The sequence below is a fragment of the Pezoporus flaviventris genome, unplaced genomic scaffold (assembly GCF_033815535.1).
Source record: "Pezoporus flaviventris isolate CSIRO_AGI_PZ_B2104156 unplaced genomic scaffold, CSIRO_AGI_Pfla_v1 ptg000025l, whole genome shotgun sequence".
Taxonomy (NCBI): domain Eukaryota; kingdom Metazoa; phylum Chordata; class Aves; order Psittaciformes; family Psittacidae; genus Pezoporus; species Pezoporus flaviventris.
In genome coordinates, this window is record NW_026892573.1 from 25,158,834 (window position 1) to 25,176,601 (window position 17,768).

At 43.2% G+C, this 17,768-nt stretch overlaps 1 protein-coding gene across 1 annotated transcript in view; it reads right to left on the minus strand.

Annotated features, from left to right (window-relative positions):
• Positions 1 to 15,502, minus strand: part of HEPHL1 (hephaestin like 1) — a 35,261-nt gene extending 19,759 nt beyond the window's left edge. The window contains exons 1-5 of the mRNA XM_061458191.1: positions 15,333 to 15,502; positions 5,133 to 5,377; positions 4,076 to 4,288; positions 2,128 to 2,307; positions 701 to 955 (exon numbers count right to left, since the gene is read on the minus strand). Coding sequence (XP_061314175.1) covers positions 701 to 955; positions 2,128 to 2,307; positions 4,076 to 4,288; positions 5,133 to 5,377; positions 15,333 to 15,502 — 1,063 coding nt within the window. The remainder of the gene's footprint in view (positions 1 to 700; positions 956 to 2,127; positions 2,308 to 4,075; positions 4,289 to 5,132; positions 5,378 to 15,332) is intronic.
• Between the last annotated feature and the right edge of the window lie 2,266 nt (positions 15,503 to 17,768).

Consider the following 17,768-nt stretch of genomic DNA (forward strand, 5'->3'; position numbering starts at 1 on the left):
CTGGTTATTACCAGACTGAAGAGATTTGTCGGTTGCCAGAATCAAGTCTGTTTTGCCTGACGCAAATCCCACTGAAATCAATGTGCAAGTTCTTAGATGTAAAAATTCTTCCAGTTCATCTCTGATAGAATTATACATTGCCTGCTGTCATAAGACCCCTTTTTTGATATGTGCTTTTGGGCTATCACACCGCACAAATATCACATCATCACCAAATTCCTTCATGTGAAAGTTTCTGAAAACCCTGCCCATTTTTGTCTGATTTCTGTAAAGAAAAAAACTATGAAGCACTCAGTTGTCATGATTTTAGTTTATGTGGGTTTTATGTGGTGTCATTTCTATTTTATGTATTTCTTTATGTTTTTCTTATTTACAACAAAAAGTGATGATGAAGGCTCCTCTCACTGCTCACAGAAAGCATGGCATCATCATGGCATCATAGCAAACCTTCCTCATATGAATTACACAGCTAAGTTATTCATACTAGCTGAAGATTTGGCCCAACATGAGTAATTTCCACTGGTGACTAAACTCATACTTGTGATGTTTATCTGGTGAAATGGTTCCAAAGTACTCAGTTAGTCACAAAAAAAAGAGGTGTGAAATCCTGCTTCCCCTGGAAACATCTCTCAGTTTTCTTTTCCAAGCATAATAAAGGCTGGAACTTCTGGAAGGATGAGGGAGATCTATAGCAGCATACCTCGTAAGTGCTCGTTCACCTGGCACGTTATCAGCCACCTCCCCGGGTTCCCAGGAGTCATCTCCGCTGTGATGAACGTTGCTGGGAACAGACCAATGACATCTGCCCTCTGGTCTCTGCTGGTGAACGTGTGGCCATAGAAATACGCAGCATGGATATCTATCTCGCTTCCCATGCCAAACAAGTGCCAGGACATGGAAGTGTCAGCGCACATCTCCAAGACGGGAAGATTGCCATAAATATAACCATTAATAGCTAAAAACAAAAGTATGAGACTTTATGAGAGGTGAAAGAGAAGTGCCAAGTGCCTCTGACCCCATTTTAAGGATGATCCTTTCCTGGCCCAGAAAAGAAACTGTCTGAATACCCACAAGGCCCTCACAGGCTCCTTGATGAAGAGTACCATCTTGAACATGCAGCTTACAGCTCTGGATGATCAAAGGGCCCCAGATTCTCTGGCTAGGTCTGTGAAAAGCTTCCTGGGTGGTATCAAGATTGGCAAAGGCCAAGTCATCACCAAAAAGGCCTGATAATGAAGTTAACTTGTTCTGCAGCTATTTAATGTCTGAAATCTATTTCCTCTTATTCTGAGTCATAAATATGCCATTATGTGCCAGGCTTAAGCAATTTGGATTTGAAAATTACAATATCAGTCAAATCAGTCTAGTCAGCTGTCTCTTGCTCAGCCTCCACACCTGACAGTGTATCAGGACACTAGGAGAATAAGACTCATATTTTGCAAAATGTTTTAGCTCCTAGGCTCCATGGAACAAGCAAAATACAGAGAAATACCTGGATTTAACTTCTTACACCAGATCTCCAAGTGGCACAACGTACTATAAGCCAATGGATATCTGGACCACAGGAGTGGTTGTACCAGCCAGCTCACCATCAACAAGGCCATTTGAGAACATGGAATCATAGAATCCTAGAAGAGTTAGGGTTGGAAAGGCCCTTAAGATCACGCAGTTCCAACCCTCCTGCCACGGGCAGGGACACCTCACACTAGACCATGTCGCTCAAATCTCTGTCCAACCTGGCCTTGAACACTGCCAGGGATGGAGCATTCGCAGCTTCCCTGGGCAACCCATTCCAGTGTCTGAGCTCTTCCAACACACACATCTCTAAGTGCTCTGCAGCTTGCTTTTCTCTTTTCACAGCTGGTCAAACAGTCACAAAATGGCTTAAATCTGTTGCCCAAGAGAAAATGCTAAACAAATGGTAGAGCTGGGCATGAAAGCCAAATTCCCTTTCTGCAAACCAGTGTGTTGTGCTGTATTTATGGAAAAGCTTTTTATCAGCACTGCTTCCACATCCTGACCCCATTCCTTGCTGATACAGGTAAAGGACATCACAAGGGACAGAAAGTCCTACTGAAATGAAAAGAGCCTGCTGCAGATCACCATTTGCTCAAGAGTCCTGCTCACCATGCATTCGGTTGCTGGTCTGGAAATCTTCATCCTCTTTGTCAACTGTGGCTGGCTCTAAGCAGAACGTGTTTATATTCTCATCAAGGTACCAGCTGAAGTTTTCATCTACAATGCTAAACATCAGGGCAAAAGCATTAACAGCACCAGTCCCTTCTATTGAGGTCTCATCTGCAGTTCCTAAATTGCAAACGAAAAGGAAAGTGATAAAAAAAGCCTTGGAGGGGATTGAATTTAAAAGTGACAGTAACTTTGGAGCACTTGAGCAAATACAGTGCTCTGCCCATGATCTATAGGCACCTGGTTTTGAATCTCACCTAATTTTGCCCCCCTCCAAGAGACTTTGAACAGATGAGTGACTCCAGAAGGCAGTTCATCTTGTCTAAGTTGAGCTGGTATTTCAGGATCATTTCAATTCGACATAAGCATAAGTACCTGCCAATATCTGCGGTCCCATTTTCCCCATCTATGGCCCACTGCACCCAACCCTGCTCTTTAGTCACTGTTAACAGCTCTGTGTCTACACAGTAAGCCAGGTCATGGGCCTGATAGAGCCAGAAACCAGTGACTTTTATTTTGACCAGGAACCGAGGAGAGCAAGTTCTGTTGCTGTTGCAGTTCTGTTGCATTGAAGTGACTGCTGAGCCATACCCTCAGAATGGCCATTTAAATGTGGCTCACCCTCCAGGGACTAACAACAAAGCCTCGACAATTATCTAGGAGTAGACAATCAAATTTAAGAAGGCTGAAGGCAGAATGAATATAATCTGTTCAGGCTAAGTTCAGTATCATTATCTGAGTGACCATTTGGGGAACAACCTGAGACTACAGGAGTGGTGATACTGAGCAGTTTAGTAATACTCATTGACAGGTTTAGACTTCATCCAATCATCCAGTCTACCTCTGAACTCAAGGAAACCTTTGCTTCCCCTGTCTCCTACCGAAGGGAGCCCCAAGAGCCTTGCTGTCAGTCCTATAAAGGAGCCACACATCACCACTGGACAGAGGACTACAGCAGCAGCATCATGCAGATATCCACCTTGATGAATTCAAGACCAAACATGCAGATAACCTGGCCTTTCAGGCTAGGACCGTTCTGAATGTGCTATCTCCTGGCTTCATGTATTATGGCATAGTTATTGGCTCAGTTTCATATATTCAAGCAGTTCTGTAGAATTCAGAGGTTCTCTGGGAGAATGTTAGTCTGAGATTTTAATTATGTGAATTAAGCTGGAGACCAGGCCTATTCTTCCCACATTGAAGTATTCCTCTTTTTCATGTACAAAGCCTTCTCTTACATGTTCTGTATATAAAATCAGGGCTGATTTTGTACTGCGGGAAGTACTGAAAAAAGGCAGCAGAGATAGAGGGGAGAGAGCTGGTACATGGTCCCTGATGGCTCCAGCACAAAATCAGCAGGCTATAAAGTACATGGGACAGGTTGTCACCTCAGCAGTTCAGTGCGCACCCCTGTATCGCTATGATAAACAACTTGTGAGCAAAAATAGATATATAATCTGTATGGGGGAAAAATGACAAAGAACACTGGGGTTTCAAATATGTAAATACCAATGCCAAAGTCACCTGCCCGGATCTATTTTCATTTCCTGGTCAATGAGTCCTTTGCTTGTCCTGAAATGATCTCAGTTTGGGACCGTTTATTTTTGGTCTTGGCCATGACTGGCTGGCCACAGAGCATGCTGCAGTCCCTCCACCAGCCAAGGCAAATCTCTTGTGAAGCCTAAGGGGAGCAGGAAGGGGGTTGTCCCAGAGCTACAATACCTACCCTGGGATGCTCCTGGAATGGCCCAGCTATTCCTTGCCCCTTTTTATGGGCTATGTAGGGATAGACTCTAGACCATCAGGTTTATACCTGTAAGCAAAAATGACTGTTAAGATGCCAAGCTTGGCAGAGGGGCTCGCTTTGTCACTGTTTCTAGCTCAGTACCTTTTTTACAAACCAGCAGTGGCCCAATTAAACCAGATGCAATATCTCTTGGAGTGTCAATGTGAGAATGGTAAATCCAAGTCAAGCAGTTTGAGTCTGCCAAAGTTGGGGAATAATCTTTCCTTACTGGCCATGTGTACGTGTAATTTCCACCGGGAACAACAAAGTCGTCCTCTTTGCTTTTACCACCGGTTCCGTCAGGGTAAAGTGCTCCTAATACATTAAAAGGAAAAAAGGAAGCTTTTAGACACCCCCCTTAACTGTTTTCCTTAAATAAATGTGTAATTTCTTCTATTTTATCACAGGTTTATAAAATAATAACAGCACTCACAAGCAGAAACACTGATAAATTGTGAAAAGGTCAGAAGTTCTGGTAATACCATCAGAAAAATTATGAGAATTCAAATCTATTCTTTATCAGTAGACAAAACTTTAAAAATATACTAACAGTCTCTTTTTTTTTTTTTTGATTTGGTTCTTTACTCCCATCAGTCATCTACACCTTTTGTCAGCTAACACTGTGTATCTTCTCACAGTGTCTAAGGTTAAACGACAATCTAAGAGGACCACCAAGAGATCTTCCCTTAGGCTGGACTCAGAGAAAACTGATGAGAGTAATGAATGTAAGCAAATCCATACAGTCCTCTAACCAAAATAGGCATGCATAGGTTTGAGAATCTGAACATGAAAACATGCCTGTTGTAGCCCTACTGGGAGGAAAACATTTACATACAAGAACTCCATGTATTCAAATAGGCAAAAAGTAGAAGGAAGCAGAAAAGGTGCTTTGGTGACTTATAATTCAAGAAAAAAGACTCACCTAACCTGTTCCTGCACTGGGTTTATCCCAGGCGTCGAGGGTTTGTGGCAAAAAGTTTTAAGGGACGAGGCTGTTCCTGGTTTTAGTCATCAGCTGCAATTACTGATGAGTTTATGAGAGGGTGATCTAAAGTTCTCTGATGTCAATGGTCAGAACAATAAACACTTGGGCAGACTTTTAGCTGTGATATTAGCTACTCCAGGGGAAAAGGAGAGGAAAAGGCAAACCAGCTTTTACCTTCAGAGTCCTTGTCATAGAAGACCCCATGTGGATGCACAGAGTACGGGCGGGAGCCAAAGTTTTTTAGATGGATGATAAAAACATCCTCTTCTTCTGCCTTTAGGACTGGCCCAAGGAACCCCAGCCATGCTGCTTTGGGGATCTCCTGGGAGTAAGTGTCATCTGTGAATTGCCTAAAAACAGCCTTTTTGTACACACGTCCTATCCGGTTGGCTCCTCTTGTCGCATACACGCTTGCAAACCTAGTGTGGGAAGGGAAAATAATTTAGAGACCAAAAACCTCCTTTAAGAGCTGATCAAATAACTGGTGCTTACAGTGCATGTAAGTAGTTCTCTGGGATGTATGACATTGCTGGTGGAATAGAAGCTGAGGCATAAACCTGGACAGTGTTAGCAGGGTCCAAACCCCTTTCTGTGCAGTAACAGTCATCCTACTTGCAGGTCTGGTCTTTAGCATGGTTGCTACATGTCCTCACTTGAGGCCCAGCCACTCAGGCCTTTCAATACAGTTTTAGCAGATTCTCCCTCTTTTGAAGGTTGAAACCTCACATCTGAAAGCATGACTGTTCAGAAGGAAAAGAAAACCAAATAAGAGTAATTCTAATCAAGTAGTTTGACACCCCAGAGGAGTGGCAGGAAATATTTTGCATTAAATACATCATCTCTACATTCCAGAGTCTGTTTATAGCAACTCCAAGTGATGTAGAACCCACCATAAGGTCAGTGGTTGACATATTATAGCTATTAAATACCCGCTCCCTTCAAATTCTGAATTGCATTTGTAGTCTAATATCATCTAGCTCCACACTTCAACCTCTGGTTCCCATCAAGCCCTCTCTCAGATCAAAGGAACCACATACCATCAGGAACTTCTTTTCTATGCAGGCACTTTGCATAAGTTTTAATTAATTGACTAAATTGCTTTCTACCCTTCCTCTGCACAAACCAAGTACACTGACATTCTTCATGCCGCAAATCTTTCCTGAAGCTCTTTTCTGAAATTCTTCCATTATTTCTCCATATCTTTTGAAGTCTGAACACAAGAACTTTACACAATAGGCCAATATTCCAACTAAAGGCAGAGGTGCTCCCAGTAAATATTTCTTACATAGATGGAAATTAGTTTTTCCCTTTTATCTATAATAACATCATACTGGAAAGCCATGCTCATACCTTCTGTTATGATAGAAACTCTGTTTTTACTTCTCTCCACGTAACAGCTGACAAGTATGATACACATTCTTCATCCCTAAATATCCCACACAAAGAAGGTGGAAATGAACACCTTTGCTACACAGCCAGCCATGGACTGTATAGAATCATAGAATAGTTAGGGTTGGAAAGGACCTTAAGATCATCTAGTTCCAACCCCCCTGCCATGGGCAGGGACACCTCACACTAAATCATGTCACCCAAGGACTCGTCCAGCCTGGTCTTGAACACTGCCAGGGATGGAGCATTCACAACCTCCCTGGGCAACCTATTCCAGTGCCTCACCACCCTAACAGGAAAGAATTTCCTCCTGTTTATAGTGAGTTTTTCTGACTGGCCAATTCACCTGCTTGAACCTATTTTATTTAGGTGCTTTTGTGCAGTGCCAGCAACCTAGGTGTTGGATGTCACATGAGTTGAAAGGTGTGATTTACTATAATTTCTTCCCCATAAGATCCACTACTCCCCTCTTTTCAAGCCATCTCTGTGGCTCATCAGCCCAACCCACAACGTTCTCCATCTGTGATCATTGCACCTCTGCGACCACTGTTGAAACCAGTCCCTGAAGTGATCCAGATAGAAAAGCCTCAGAAAAGAATGTTTGTTCATTGAAAGATGTGCTTTATAGCAAAACAAGACCTATTTTGGCACAAACGAAAACACTGCCAAAGATACTGCTGTGGCAGAATAAGTTGGCTAGGATGGAGGGCAAGGAACAGAAGCTTCTCAGTCTGCTTCTTCATAGAGTAATGTATGTCAGATAAATACACCTGAAAAGTATGGTTGAGGAATGAGTTACCAAGAAATCTGGATTTTCAGTGAATTGGCAGGTCTGTGGTAACTGTCTGCACACATAGCAAGACCTGGCAAGTCACACCATGCTCACCGAGAGAAGATATCTTCCAATGCCTAGGGGAAAGAGCTGCTACAAGAGTACTACCACAGAGTAGTAGGCAAAGTGAGTGGTAGTGCAGTGTAAATGCACATGCTTCCTTACCTCATGGCAATGTATTCATGTGGCTATGCCCTAATTCAAATTAGAAGTTAATTTTTAAAATATTTTCAAAGAAATCTTCTCTAGAAAAAAAAATAGATTTTTTTTTTTTTTCCCCTGAAAGTACTGATTTTCAGGAGATATTGTTCAGCAGAATTTTTCCCATTTCATCAGCCACCAAGTACTGTAAATGAAGTGCTGCACTGACACCTTTCCCCATGCAGTGGTATGCTTTCCCCATGATGACAGTGCCCTTATGCCCTTGGTTTTTCGGTCAGACAACATTGCACACTCTCCCACAACTTCACACCCCTGGGATACAGCCTCTTCTGTACCCCAGAAAAATGTGCTTCTTGATCAGGCTTTGTCAAATGCTTGACATGAGCCTACCACCTTTAAAGGCATTGATTTGGGATTCCAAACTCCAGTTAGGTTTTGAGGTTCAAGAAATCACCCTGAAAAAAACCCTGTAGTTTTAGGCACCAGGGACTTTCTCATTGCCTAAAGCCATGCCATAGCATCTCTGTTGTCTAGGGCTGTGCCTGTCTCCTACTTAAAGCCAGCTAGGAGCCAGGAAAAGAAGTCTTTTTAGTGCCAGCTTTCTGAAAGGAAGCCCATTTAAACCCATTCAGAGATGCAGAATCCACTGTCCGAGCAATGGGTATCAGCTGCAGCTAGTCTCAATATAAGTGATGTTCTTCTGTGCAGGGCATCAAGCAATGCAAGAGTCATGGAACCAGAAATGGATCACAGCATGAAAGGAATAACCTGGCCTCTTGGCCCTGCTTAATTATGGCTTTTGTGTTATCATTGTCCAAAAGAAAACAACCAATGAACTCTGAGAGGAAATCATACATGTCACTGATGCCTTTGCTGTTGTATTACACTCGGGATCTTTCATAACTTCCATTCCTTCTAGATCCACACTCTCCAAAGGACAGAAGAGTTTCCCACTCAAAATGCCCTGATGTTTGGTAGTTTCTTGAGGTGCAGACATTTCAGTCTCACTTCTCCTTCTGTCTAGGAGAGGTAGACCCCAGTTCTATCTATACAGACATGTATTTTCGGCATGTCCTTTTGGTTGCCCTCAGTATCCAAGAACAGAGCAGATTGTTTTTTGTGAGTACTATTCTAGGTGTCCAGACTGCCCAGTTTCATCCACAAGGACTTTTAGATGCCCACCGTAGCCTTGCAAGTAGCTGATAGCCCTTTGCCTCTTTACAAATGTTGTTGTGCTGCACATTGTAGTGCTTAAAGTCCTTTGCAGAAAGATTCCCCACATTGGAGCTAATGGTATCAGCCCTAGGAGCTTATAGAATCATAAAATAGTTTGGGTTGGAAGGGACCTTCCAAGCTCATCTAGTCCAATCCTCTTGCAATGAGGAAGGACATTTTCAGCTAGATCAGGTTGCCCAGAACCACGTCCAGTCTGGCCTTGAATGTCTCCAGGGATGGTGCATGCACCACCTCTCTGGGCAACCCATTTTAGTGTTTTATCACCCTCATTGTAAAGAATTTTTTCCTCACATCCAACCTGAATCTCCCCTTTTTCAGTTTAAAACCATGACCCCTCATCCTGTCACAACAGACCCTGATAAAAAGTCTCTCCGCATTTTCCTTATAGGCCCCTTTTAAGAACTGAAAGACTTCAATAAGGTCTCCCCAGTCTTCTCTTCTCCAGGCTGAACAACCTAACTCTTTCACCTTTCCTTATAGCAGAGGTGCTCCAGCACTCAGTCACCGAGTTAAACATCCCCTTCAACTGCATCCCTTGTTTCATTCTTTCCCACTCACCGATTTCCCAATATGTTACTGAAGTAGTGGTTTCTCCAAACGCTGTAATGGTTAAACACATCCTGTTCTCTGAGTCTGCCTTTGTCTCTTTCTTCCAGTGGTCACAATGCACCTATTCTATCGGTCGCGCCCTGTCAAAACATCTTTTATCTGTCATTTCTCTCTTGTCACAAGAAAACAAACCTTCTCTCTGCTTCTCCATGCTCCCCTACTCACTTCAAACTGCTTCATCCTCCTGGTGACTTTGTGATATTTCTGCCTGAACCTTTTCCATCTTTTTGGTCGTGTGCAGTTATAAGAGCTGCTCTCATAAATCTTGACTATCTCCCTCCAACTCAGTTGTCAGCCTGCACTTCGTGTACAGAAAGTTACGATGATCAGCCAGTTGTACTTCTCATAGGAAAAGGGAATACTCCATCCTCTGGAGCTGGACCATGCAAGCTTCCTAAATTCCCTCCATCTCCTCCAGTCAAGCCAGTATTGAGGTTGCATATAGAGTTATGCGGGCTGTGAATCAGGGCATAAAAAATCTTGTTCAGACTAAGAAAGCCATGCAAATCCTGCCTTTTATTTGTGTGCCTGATCTCATTTTTCCAGTTGACCACTCTCAGCAGTTCTTAAACTCCAAGGAAAGTTGGCAATACACGAGTGGGACAAAGGGTTATTAATAGGGAATTAACTCTAATTCCTTAAAATAAGTATGAACATAATTACAGACATTCATGTCCCTGCAACAATGAGCATACAACTCTTCCAAATAAGAGAAAGAATAAAACAAGAGTGTCATGTAGATTCTACTGCACATCAAGACTGGACATGCAGATAATCTGCCATCTCAGGGTAGGACCATGAGCTAAGAGTAATTTCTACACATATTTCTTTTATCACACAGGAAAAGTATTTTGCCAACATTTTAACCATGTTTATGCTACCTTTGATCTTAAGAAACAGCTGCAACCTAACAGAGGTTACTTTTTCAAGAGGTGCTTACATGAGTACTATGTAGCAACTACATGAGTAGTTGTAATAACTACTGTAATAGAATGCAGCAAGGAATGGAGCACTACGCATTACGCATGGCCAAACTCCTCAGTAGACTGGAGCCAGATCTCCCACTGATATCATTTTGCAGCCTGCTGAATTTGTTTGCCGCTGTATCACCATGAAAAGTACTTCAAATAGCTACCAGATGTGGAGTCCCAAATTTTCTCCTGCAGTTAACGCACCCAATAGTCATTGTATGCTCCTGGGTGCAACTGTAGGCAAACGCAAACTCTCTTTTATTACCATTGTTCCACTAACGTGCCATAGATTTTACACAGCCAGCCATTTAAAGAACTATCTTTATGGGTTTGTTCCCTAAAATCTGTTAGTGGTGAAACCTTCCTTACTCTCTACCTGCTTCACATAGAATCATAGTTTGGTTTGGAAAGGACCTTAAGGTCATCTAGTTCCAAACCCTCTGCCATGGGCAGGCACATCTCCCATCCAACCATACTTTATGGCTGGGTTTATATCAGGGTTTTTTCCTGAAATCTCCCCATTTTTCCAGTGGCTGGAGTAAGCCAGGACTGTGCCCATGGCTCCAGGGTGCCCCAGTCATTTTAACCCTGGGTCATGTAGCCTGTTCAGGATAACCTTCTGCCAAACCATGACTCCTGTGATGCACAATGTCCGTGCTAGAGAAACGGCCAGTGGAGGGGAACCAGTGGTGTCAACTCACATTTGTAGATGGTGCCCTGATCACAGAGCATCGAACAACAAAGTTGTCTGTTCTTGAAAAAAAGAGACACGATGTCCTGAAAGGGTGTTTTAGGCCTTTTCTGACCCATATGAGCCATGGAAGATGCCAATCAAACCCCTAAAACCTTAGACAAAGCTCTGAGGTGTCACCAGTTAAGTGTGGCTATAATGGTTTCTCTCCCAGAATAAACTTCTGCTTCCCCTGAAGTCAATAACAAAACTCAGGCTTCATTAGAGCTGGGATTTTACCTTGAATTTCCTTTTGAGGTTGACCCTTCCCACAATGCTCATCTCTGCTGATGCAATTGGGTCGTTTGGCCGCATGATGACTTGGCCATTAGTATAGCACCTGTGACGACAATTTTACTGTCATTTATCTGGGTGGGATCTCCTCATAGGCAAATTGCATAAACTGTGTTTGATGCTGTGGTAACAAAAATCACCCGTTACTGTTGGTGGGTGCAAGACTTGGCCTGGATAAATGTAACATTGGTGTCCTAAAGAAAAGGGATGAGCTGTTATATCAAGCAAAAATCTACCACCAGCAGAGTAAGATTTAAATGTCTGTCATATAAACTAGTACCAAATTGATTAAAGAGATTATCAATCAAACTCTAATCCTGAGGGCTGAGACACAGCAGGGAGGGAAAGCCAACCGTATCCTGGGCTGCATCAAAAGGAGCATGACCAGCAGGTGGAAGGAGGTGATCCTGCCCCTCTACTCTGCTCTTCTGAGACCTCACCTGGAGTATTGTGTGCAGTTCTGGTGTCCTCAACATAAAAAGGACATAGAACTGTTGGAACAAGTCCAGAGGAGGCCACGAGCATGACCAGGGCACTGGAGCACCTCCCATATGAAGACAGGCTGAGGAAGTTGAGGCTGTTCAGCCTGGAGAAGAGAAGGCTGCGTGGAGACCTCATAGCAGCCTTCCAGTATCTGAAGGGGGCCTATAGGGATGCTGGGGAGGGACTCTTCATCAGGGACTGTAGTGACAGGACAAGGGGTAACGGGTTAAAACTTAAACAGGGGAAGTTTACATTGGATATAAGGAGGAAATTGTTTCCTGTTAGGCTGGTGAGGCACTGGATTGGGTTGCCCAGGGAGGTTGTGAATGCTCCATCCCTGGCAGTGTTCTAGACCAGGTTAGACAAGGCCTTGGGTGATATGATTTAGCGTAAGGTGTCCCTGCCCACGGCAGGGGGGTTGGAACTAGATGATCTTAAGGTCCTTTCCAACCCTAACTATTCTATGATTCTATGTCAAATCACAACACCCAATGTTGTGCCTTGAAAAGCCACTGCCTATGTGATCCTTAAAGGGAGCAGGCAATGTCTGCACTCACCCTCCTACTGCAGCAATATTCATATCTCAGCCTATCAAATCTCACTGGGATCTGCAGCAGGTCCAGCAGCATTGACAGCACCTTGCACCCTGTCTGTTCAGTCCACCATGCTTTAATGATGTCAACTCTTTCACTGGTTCTATCAGGCGGGAGAGCATGCTGAGCACCTTCCCAGTTCACCCAGACTCAGTGGCCATAATTTAGATCCGTGATTTCCAAAGTCCTGTGTGCTTCAGAAAATGTCAGCTTAATTTTTGAAGGAAGAACTGAGATGGAAATGCTCTGGTTTCATTCATAACACTCCAAATTACAAGCAGTAGTGGAACAGCTTGAGGCTTCCAGTAGACAAGACAATTGGCAGAGGTGAACAGACTCATTACTCTCTTTACATAAGAGATACTGATGCCCAGCAAGATACTAACTCTGTGCAAGCAATAGGCTGGCCCTTGAGCACAGCAGCAACACCAGGCCTAATAAAAATTAGCATCCAAGCAGAATACTTGTGTTAACAAAGGGCTGCATTAATCAGCTCTGATGAGAGGAAGCCTTTTCAGCTCACACCCAGGGAGGTGCTGATGCAGGTCTACCGCTCCTGGCTCCAGAGGCAGCTCACTCAGCACCAGCACAGCGGGAACAGGGGAGTGTAGCTGTGCCTGGTACCAAAATCAGCTCACCTGATTTCCAGCCCCATACCTCAGTTACTGAAGTCTCCCTTCTGCTAACAACGAACAAGCTGAGGAAGATACTATTGATTTTGGCACAGCAACATTGAAAATCACCTCTTAAACCTCACTATCTGATCCAGGTAATGTAACACTTTCCATTACACACTTGCTAATTCAGCATTTTTATTAAGTAGTGAAGAATAAGTGGTTTTGATTATATCTCTGTGGACTAGCTGGAATCAAAGGGAGCATTCCTTTATGTGTATGAACTGACTCTTTTAAAGATAAACAGTTTGTCTGCAACCTCTTTATCTTGACCTCCCTATCAATAAAACTGGGATAGTGCCCCATCAGATGGGTGCTGTGAGGATGCATCACAAGGTGAGAAGTGCTAGGTTCAGCAAATATGAGCGTGGCTGCTTGCAGAGCACATCTGGCTTGCAATGCATTCCTGTCCACAGCCATGTACAGGATTCTACCCTAGGATCCTTCAATTTATTTATGAAACTATGTTTTTTATAATATCCATAGGAACCAATTAATTTGCTGAAAAGTAGCCCATTAGTATAATGCTTAAAATTTACTTTAGAGGTTATCCTAAAGAGCTAGTCAAAATAGGTATTACCAGTTCACTATTTAGTCCACACGTTTATTCAGACACGTTATTATTCCAGAATATAGCACTTTATTCTGACTCAGCTCTATACAGTTTGAAAATGGACTAAACTAGTTACAAGAATCACTTTATTGTTCTGCACTTCAGGAGCTCATCGTAAACAGCTCCCCAGCTTTGGATATAGAGTCTACATTAAAATCCTCTGTGGGTAAAGCCTTTGGAATTAACATTCTGTAATTACTACATTACAATGATGACTGAAGACATAAACTATCTTCCTTCCCTGTCATGCCATGTAAAGGGCACCACATTTATGTCACGGATTTTAAAGTAGATGCGCCACTTGATGTTCAGGGGGCACAGAGTGCAGACAAGCTTTAAAGTACAATTTACAGTACAGATTCCAATTTCTCTATGGTATTGGGGCGAGTTTACTGCTCTTCCCTTAAAGCTGAGTTATATCTATTGAGAGGTCTTCCCCTTCACTAGTTCAGTGAGAAACTTCCCTAAACTTCCCTCTCTGTTTAGGGAACGGAAAAATTAGTCCTCTGCTAAAATGAGAAGGGAAGTGGTAAATTCAAGTGTTTAACACAACTGAAGAACAACATTTTCAGCTTGTTTTCATAGGCTGGGAACAATTATTAGCCTGAACTCTACCTATAAATGTAACCTATTGACTTGGATGCTGTCTGGGACATCTACTTGTTCAAACCATAAGCATAAATATGCGTTGAAAAATAAAACTCTTTCTCGCCTCCCACTTGTGGCAGAATAATCTCCTTTATGAAGTCCAATTGGGAATGATTCTGTAATTACTGTTCACTAGAGAAAAGTCTGGCATCGGCTGGGATTTCCTGAAAAATGAGAAAGGACATTCCCACTTCTAACTCCCGGGACAAAGCATTCAGCTCCCAGTGTGCCTCCAGACCTGGTATGGACACCAGGATCCCCTCACTTGCTCACAGCTCCCACCCCAACCAGAAGCCTAGGCGCAGAGGAAGGACCCCCAAACTATCTCTTGTATGTCAAAGTTTCAATGAATTAAAAATACTCCCATACACGTTTAAAGCCTGTGCTGTGGAGCGGCACCAAGGGTCTGTACCATCCCCATTCAATGTCCAGGCCAGCTCTCCTGGTGTGTGAGGGACACGTTGCCAACCCCAGCAGTGCAAGCACAAGAACAGATGCCTGTTTTCCACTGGCCAAGGCACAATTTATCACTGTGCTTACCTATACACTCCAGTTTCATCACAGCTGATTGCTGTGACTTCAGTACGACCATTTACCCTTGTACGTTTAAGCACCTAGTTAAATAGATTCCCTAAATGGAGGTCTCCATACGTATATGGACATCTACTTGTATCTTACTCATAGGTACCATACTTATCTGAATTTTACAACGTCCCACAGCTTGTACTGTCTCACAGGGAGAAAACCTAAAATCTTTTGCCACTGGAACAGACTTCTGTGCCTTATTGCAAAGAGCTGTGCTTGATTACAGCAAAGTTGCAATTTGCTGGTGGACAGCAAGTCCCAAAACACCTGCATCTCCATAAAGCACACAGAGCCCACTATCTAACACTTTTTGACAAATATCAGTTCCTTAACACCACTTTCAAATACACAGGATCGCCTTCTTTAATCTACCATGATGGAAGAGAAGTCAACCAGTCTACTCTGGCCTTGAAGCTGAAATCTCACCTATGACAACATCATCTGAAGAAAACCAAGAAAAACACCATATTTAGACCTTTACAGCAACATTAACTACATTGGTCAATTCTCTTTGGAGCTGACATCTTCAATTTATCAGAGCCCCCAGTGACTTACTTGTCCTGTAAGAGGTTTTCTCCGGTGATCAGATTTTTCCCGGACGGTGCATAGTCCCAGTACTCTTCCACAATCCCGAGGTAATAAGTTCTGGTCTTTGCTTGCACCACTGCAAACAGGCAGAGGAACCCCAGAGCACGAAGGCAGCCACCACGCTGGGCGGGAGGCATTTGTAGTTGTGATTGCAAGGCTGGCAGCGGGCAGGCAGCAGCAGGATGCACCAGAGAGCTCACCCCTCCCTCTCAGCACTCGACAAGTTATAAATAAGGAATGGACAGAGCAAAGCTCCTCCTTTTCATCAGGTTAGGACTGGGATAGGTAGAGAGCCCAGCTATGCAGAGCAGGGCTAGGGAGGAGGTTGCTGTCATGGCAGGACCTCTGCCAATCCTTCGGTGAATACATAAATTGCTCACTTACCCGTCAGGCTAGAGCCAGCTGGTGGTTTTTGGAAGTTGGGATGCTTTTTTGTCATTCTTTTCTCAGACCAGGTGGTGCGGCACACTAGGGCAGGGGTTTGGTTTGGGGATTTTCTTTTGTGTTTTTTGCCATTCTTGTCAAATCCCTTTTTTAATTTTTATTTAACTTTTGCTATGCCTGAGATTTCTAAAGCTAGCATCTTGCTGTCTTCATTGGGCTTTTTTCAATGACATAACATTAGCTTATAATCCAGCATTATCAGAGAGAAAGAATTTGCCAGTACCTCTCCAAGGAAGATTTTTCTGACCCATTTATTAACATCATAAGTGATCTGAACATATTCAGTTTTCAAGTGCCCAAAATGAGGCCCCTCTTTACAAACATTTCTGGAAATTAGAGCCCTTGTAAAGTCTTACCATTTGGACACTTAAGAACTGAGGCACACAAAGATCACCCTTTTATTAACCTTGGTAATTAATATGCCTACGTAGCTCTCTAGAAAATCAGTCCCTCCCTTTATGGCTTAAATGCCTCAAAGGTGACATCTCTATTACCATTTTGGCAAAGCTAAGTGTAAACCTGTAACAGCATGACCTGATAGGGTATTCTAAACCGCTTAGGAAACATCCCCAAAGAAATCACCCAGGTGGCAAGGCACTTTGCAAAATCATACTGCACTCTTACTGATGTTTAACTGACTGAAGACATAAGAAGTTGCAGTTCTGGGATACAGCATTACTCTTGAGACTCATTGTGAGCTTCAACAGTTGTGAAATTCCCCTTTTAGCTCCAGAACAGTCTGACCTCTTCCTGTTGAAACTAATGGTTACTCATGGCTAGGGGTGTAAGAGGCTTCATAAATGAATTTGGTAGCCACAGTTTTAATGTCGTCAGTGAAGACCTCAGTGATGTGAATGTGGTTTTATGTGGCAGTTGCATGAGGTTCAACCTCTAACAAACAATGGCAACAACTACATATACAATCAGGTGTGCTGAATGCCTCTTTCCATCACTGTGTACAGGTGTCTCTGAAGTCACACAGCAAGTAACTCAGAAAGCAGGTGAGGCTCACAGCAGCCCAGCTTCTAGCTAGCTGGACTATGATAGATCTCATCTAAATTAAGGGACAAGGCACACAGACACAAAGAAACTTTCAGTTTCTTTAGACTATGTTTTGCATGTCTTTATCTATGAGGACTGAAAGCCCAGTACACATGGGTAAGGATACAGTCAGACAATTGCAAACAATCAAATTAACGTAGCTGCAAAGCAAGAGTCCTTCAGCTGTAAGCTTCTATCTGTACATACCGTTGTTCGTTATCTGAAGCCAGATGATTGACGAACATTAAGAAGGAGAAGCGATAGGACAACACAGATGTACAGAGATCCTGATCCTAAGAATCAGCACCCGCAGACTTCCTGATAATCTTGAAGACCTTGCTTATCTCTTTGTATTTCTGCTGCAAACCACATGTTGCCCAGCATCTCAGCCTCTCATGTCTATTTATACTTTCTTCCAAAATACTGATATTTCAGTATCATCTTTCTTTTCCATTGCTTTGTCGTGCCATTTGGTTACTCAAACAATGCCAATACTAAAGCTACTGTGATTCTAAAGGGCGTAATTAGAAAGCAAAGGGAAAGACTATGACTGCAGGACAGGCAGAGGCTCTGCCAGCCAGTGGCACAGCTATTGAACATGAAACTGTGGTGGGACCAATGGACCACCTGGTGGGCTATGAAGCTGTGCAAAGGCCAAGGTGACACTTGGAGGTTAACAGGACCTCACTGTGATCTTTGCACAGGGCCTGGGACCCTGCAACCTCCTGCAGCCTTCTGTCTCGAGCCCAGGTGAGCTACAGACTTCATCTCCTGTCACTCAAGCACCCGAGTTTACAGAACTGGGTGCCTGTTATGCAAATATTCATTGTCATAAAGTAGTAAGGATTTTGCATTTGAATAGGAAATACGCTTACTTAGAGGGTAAAGTGCACTTTGAATGAAATTATATAGAGTTCA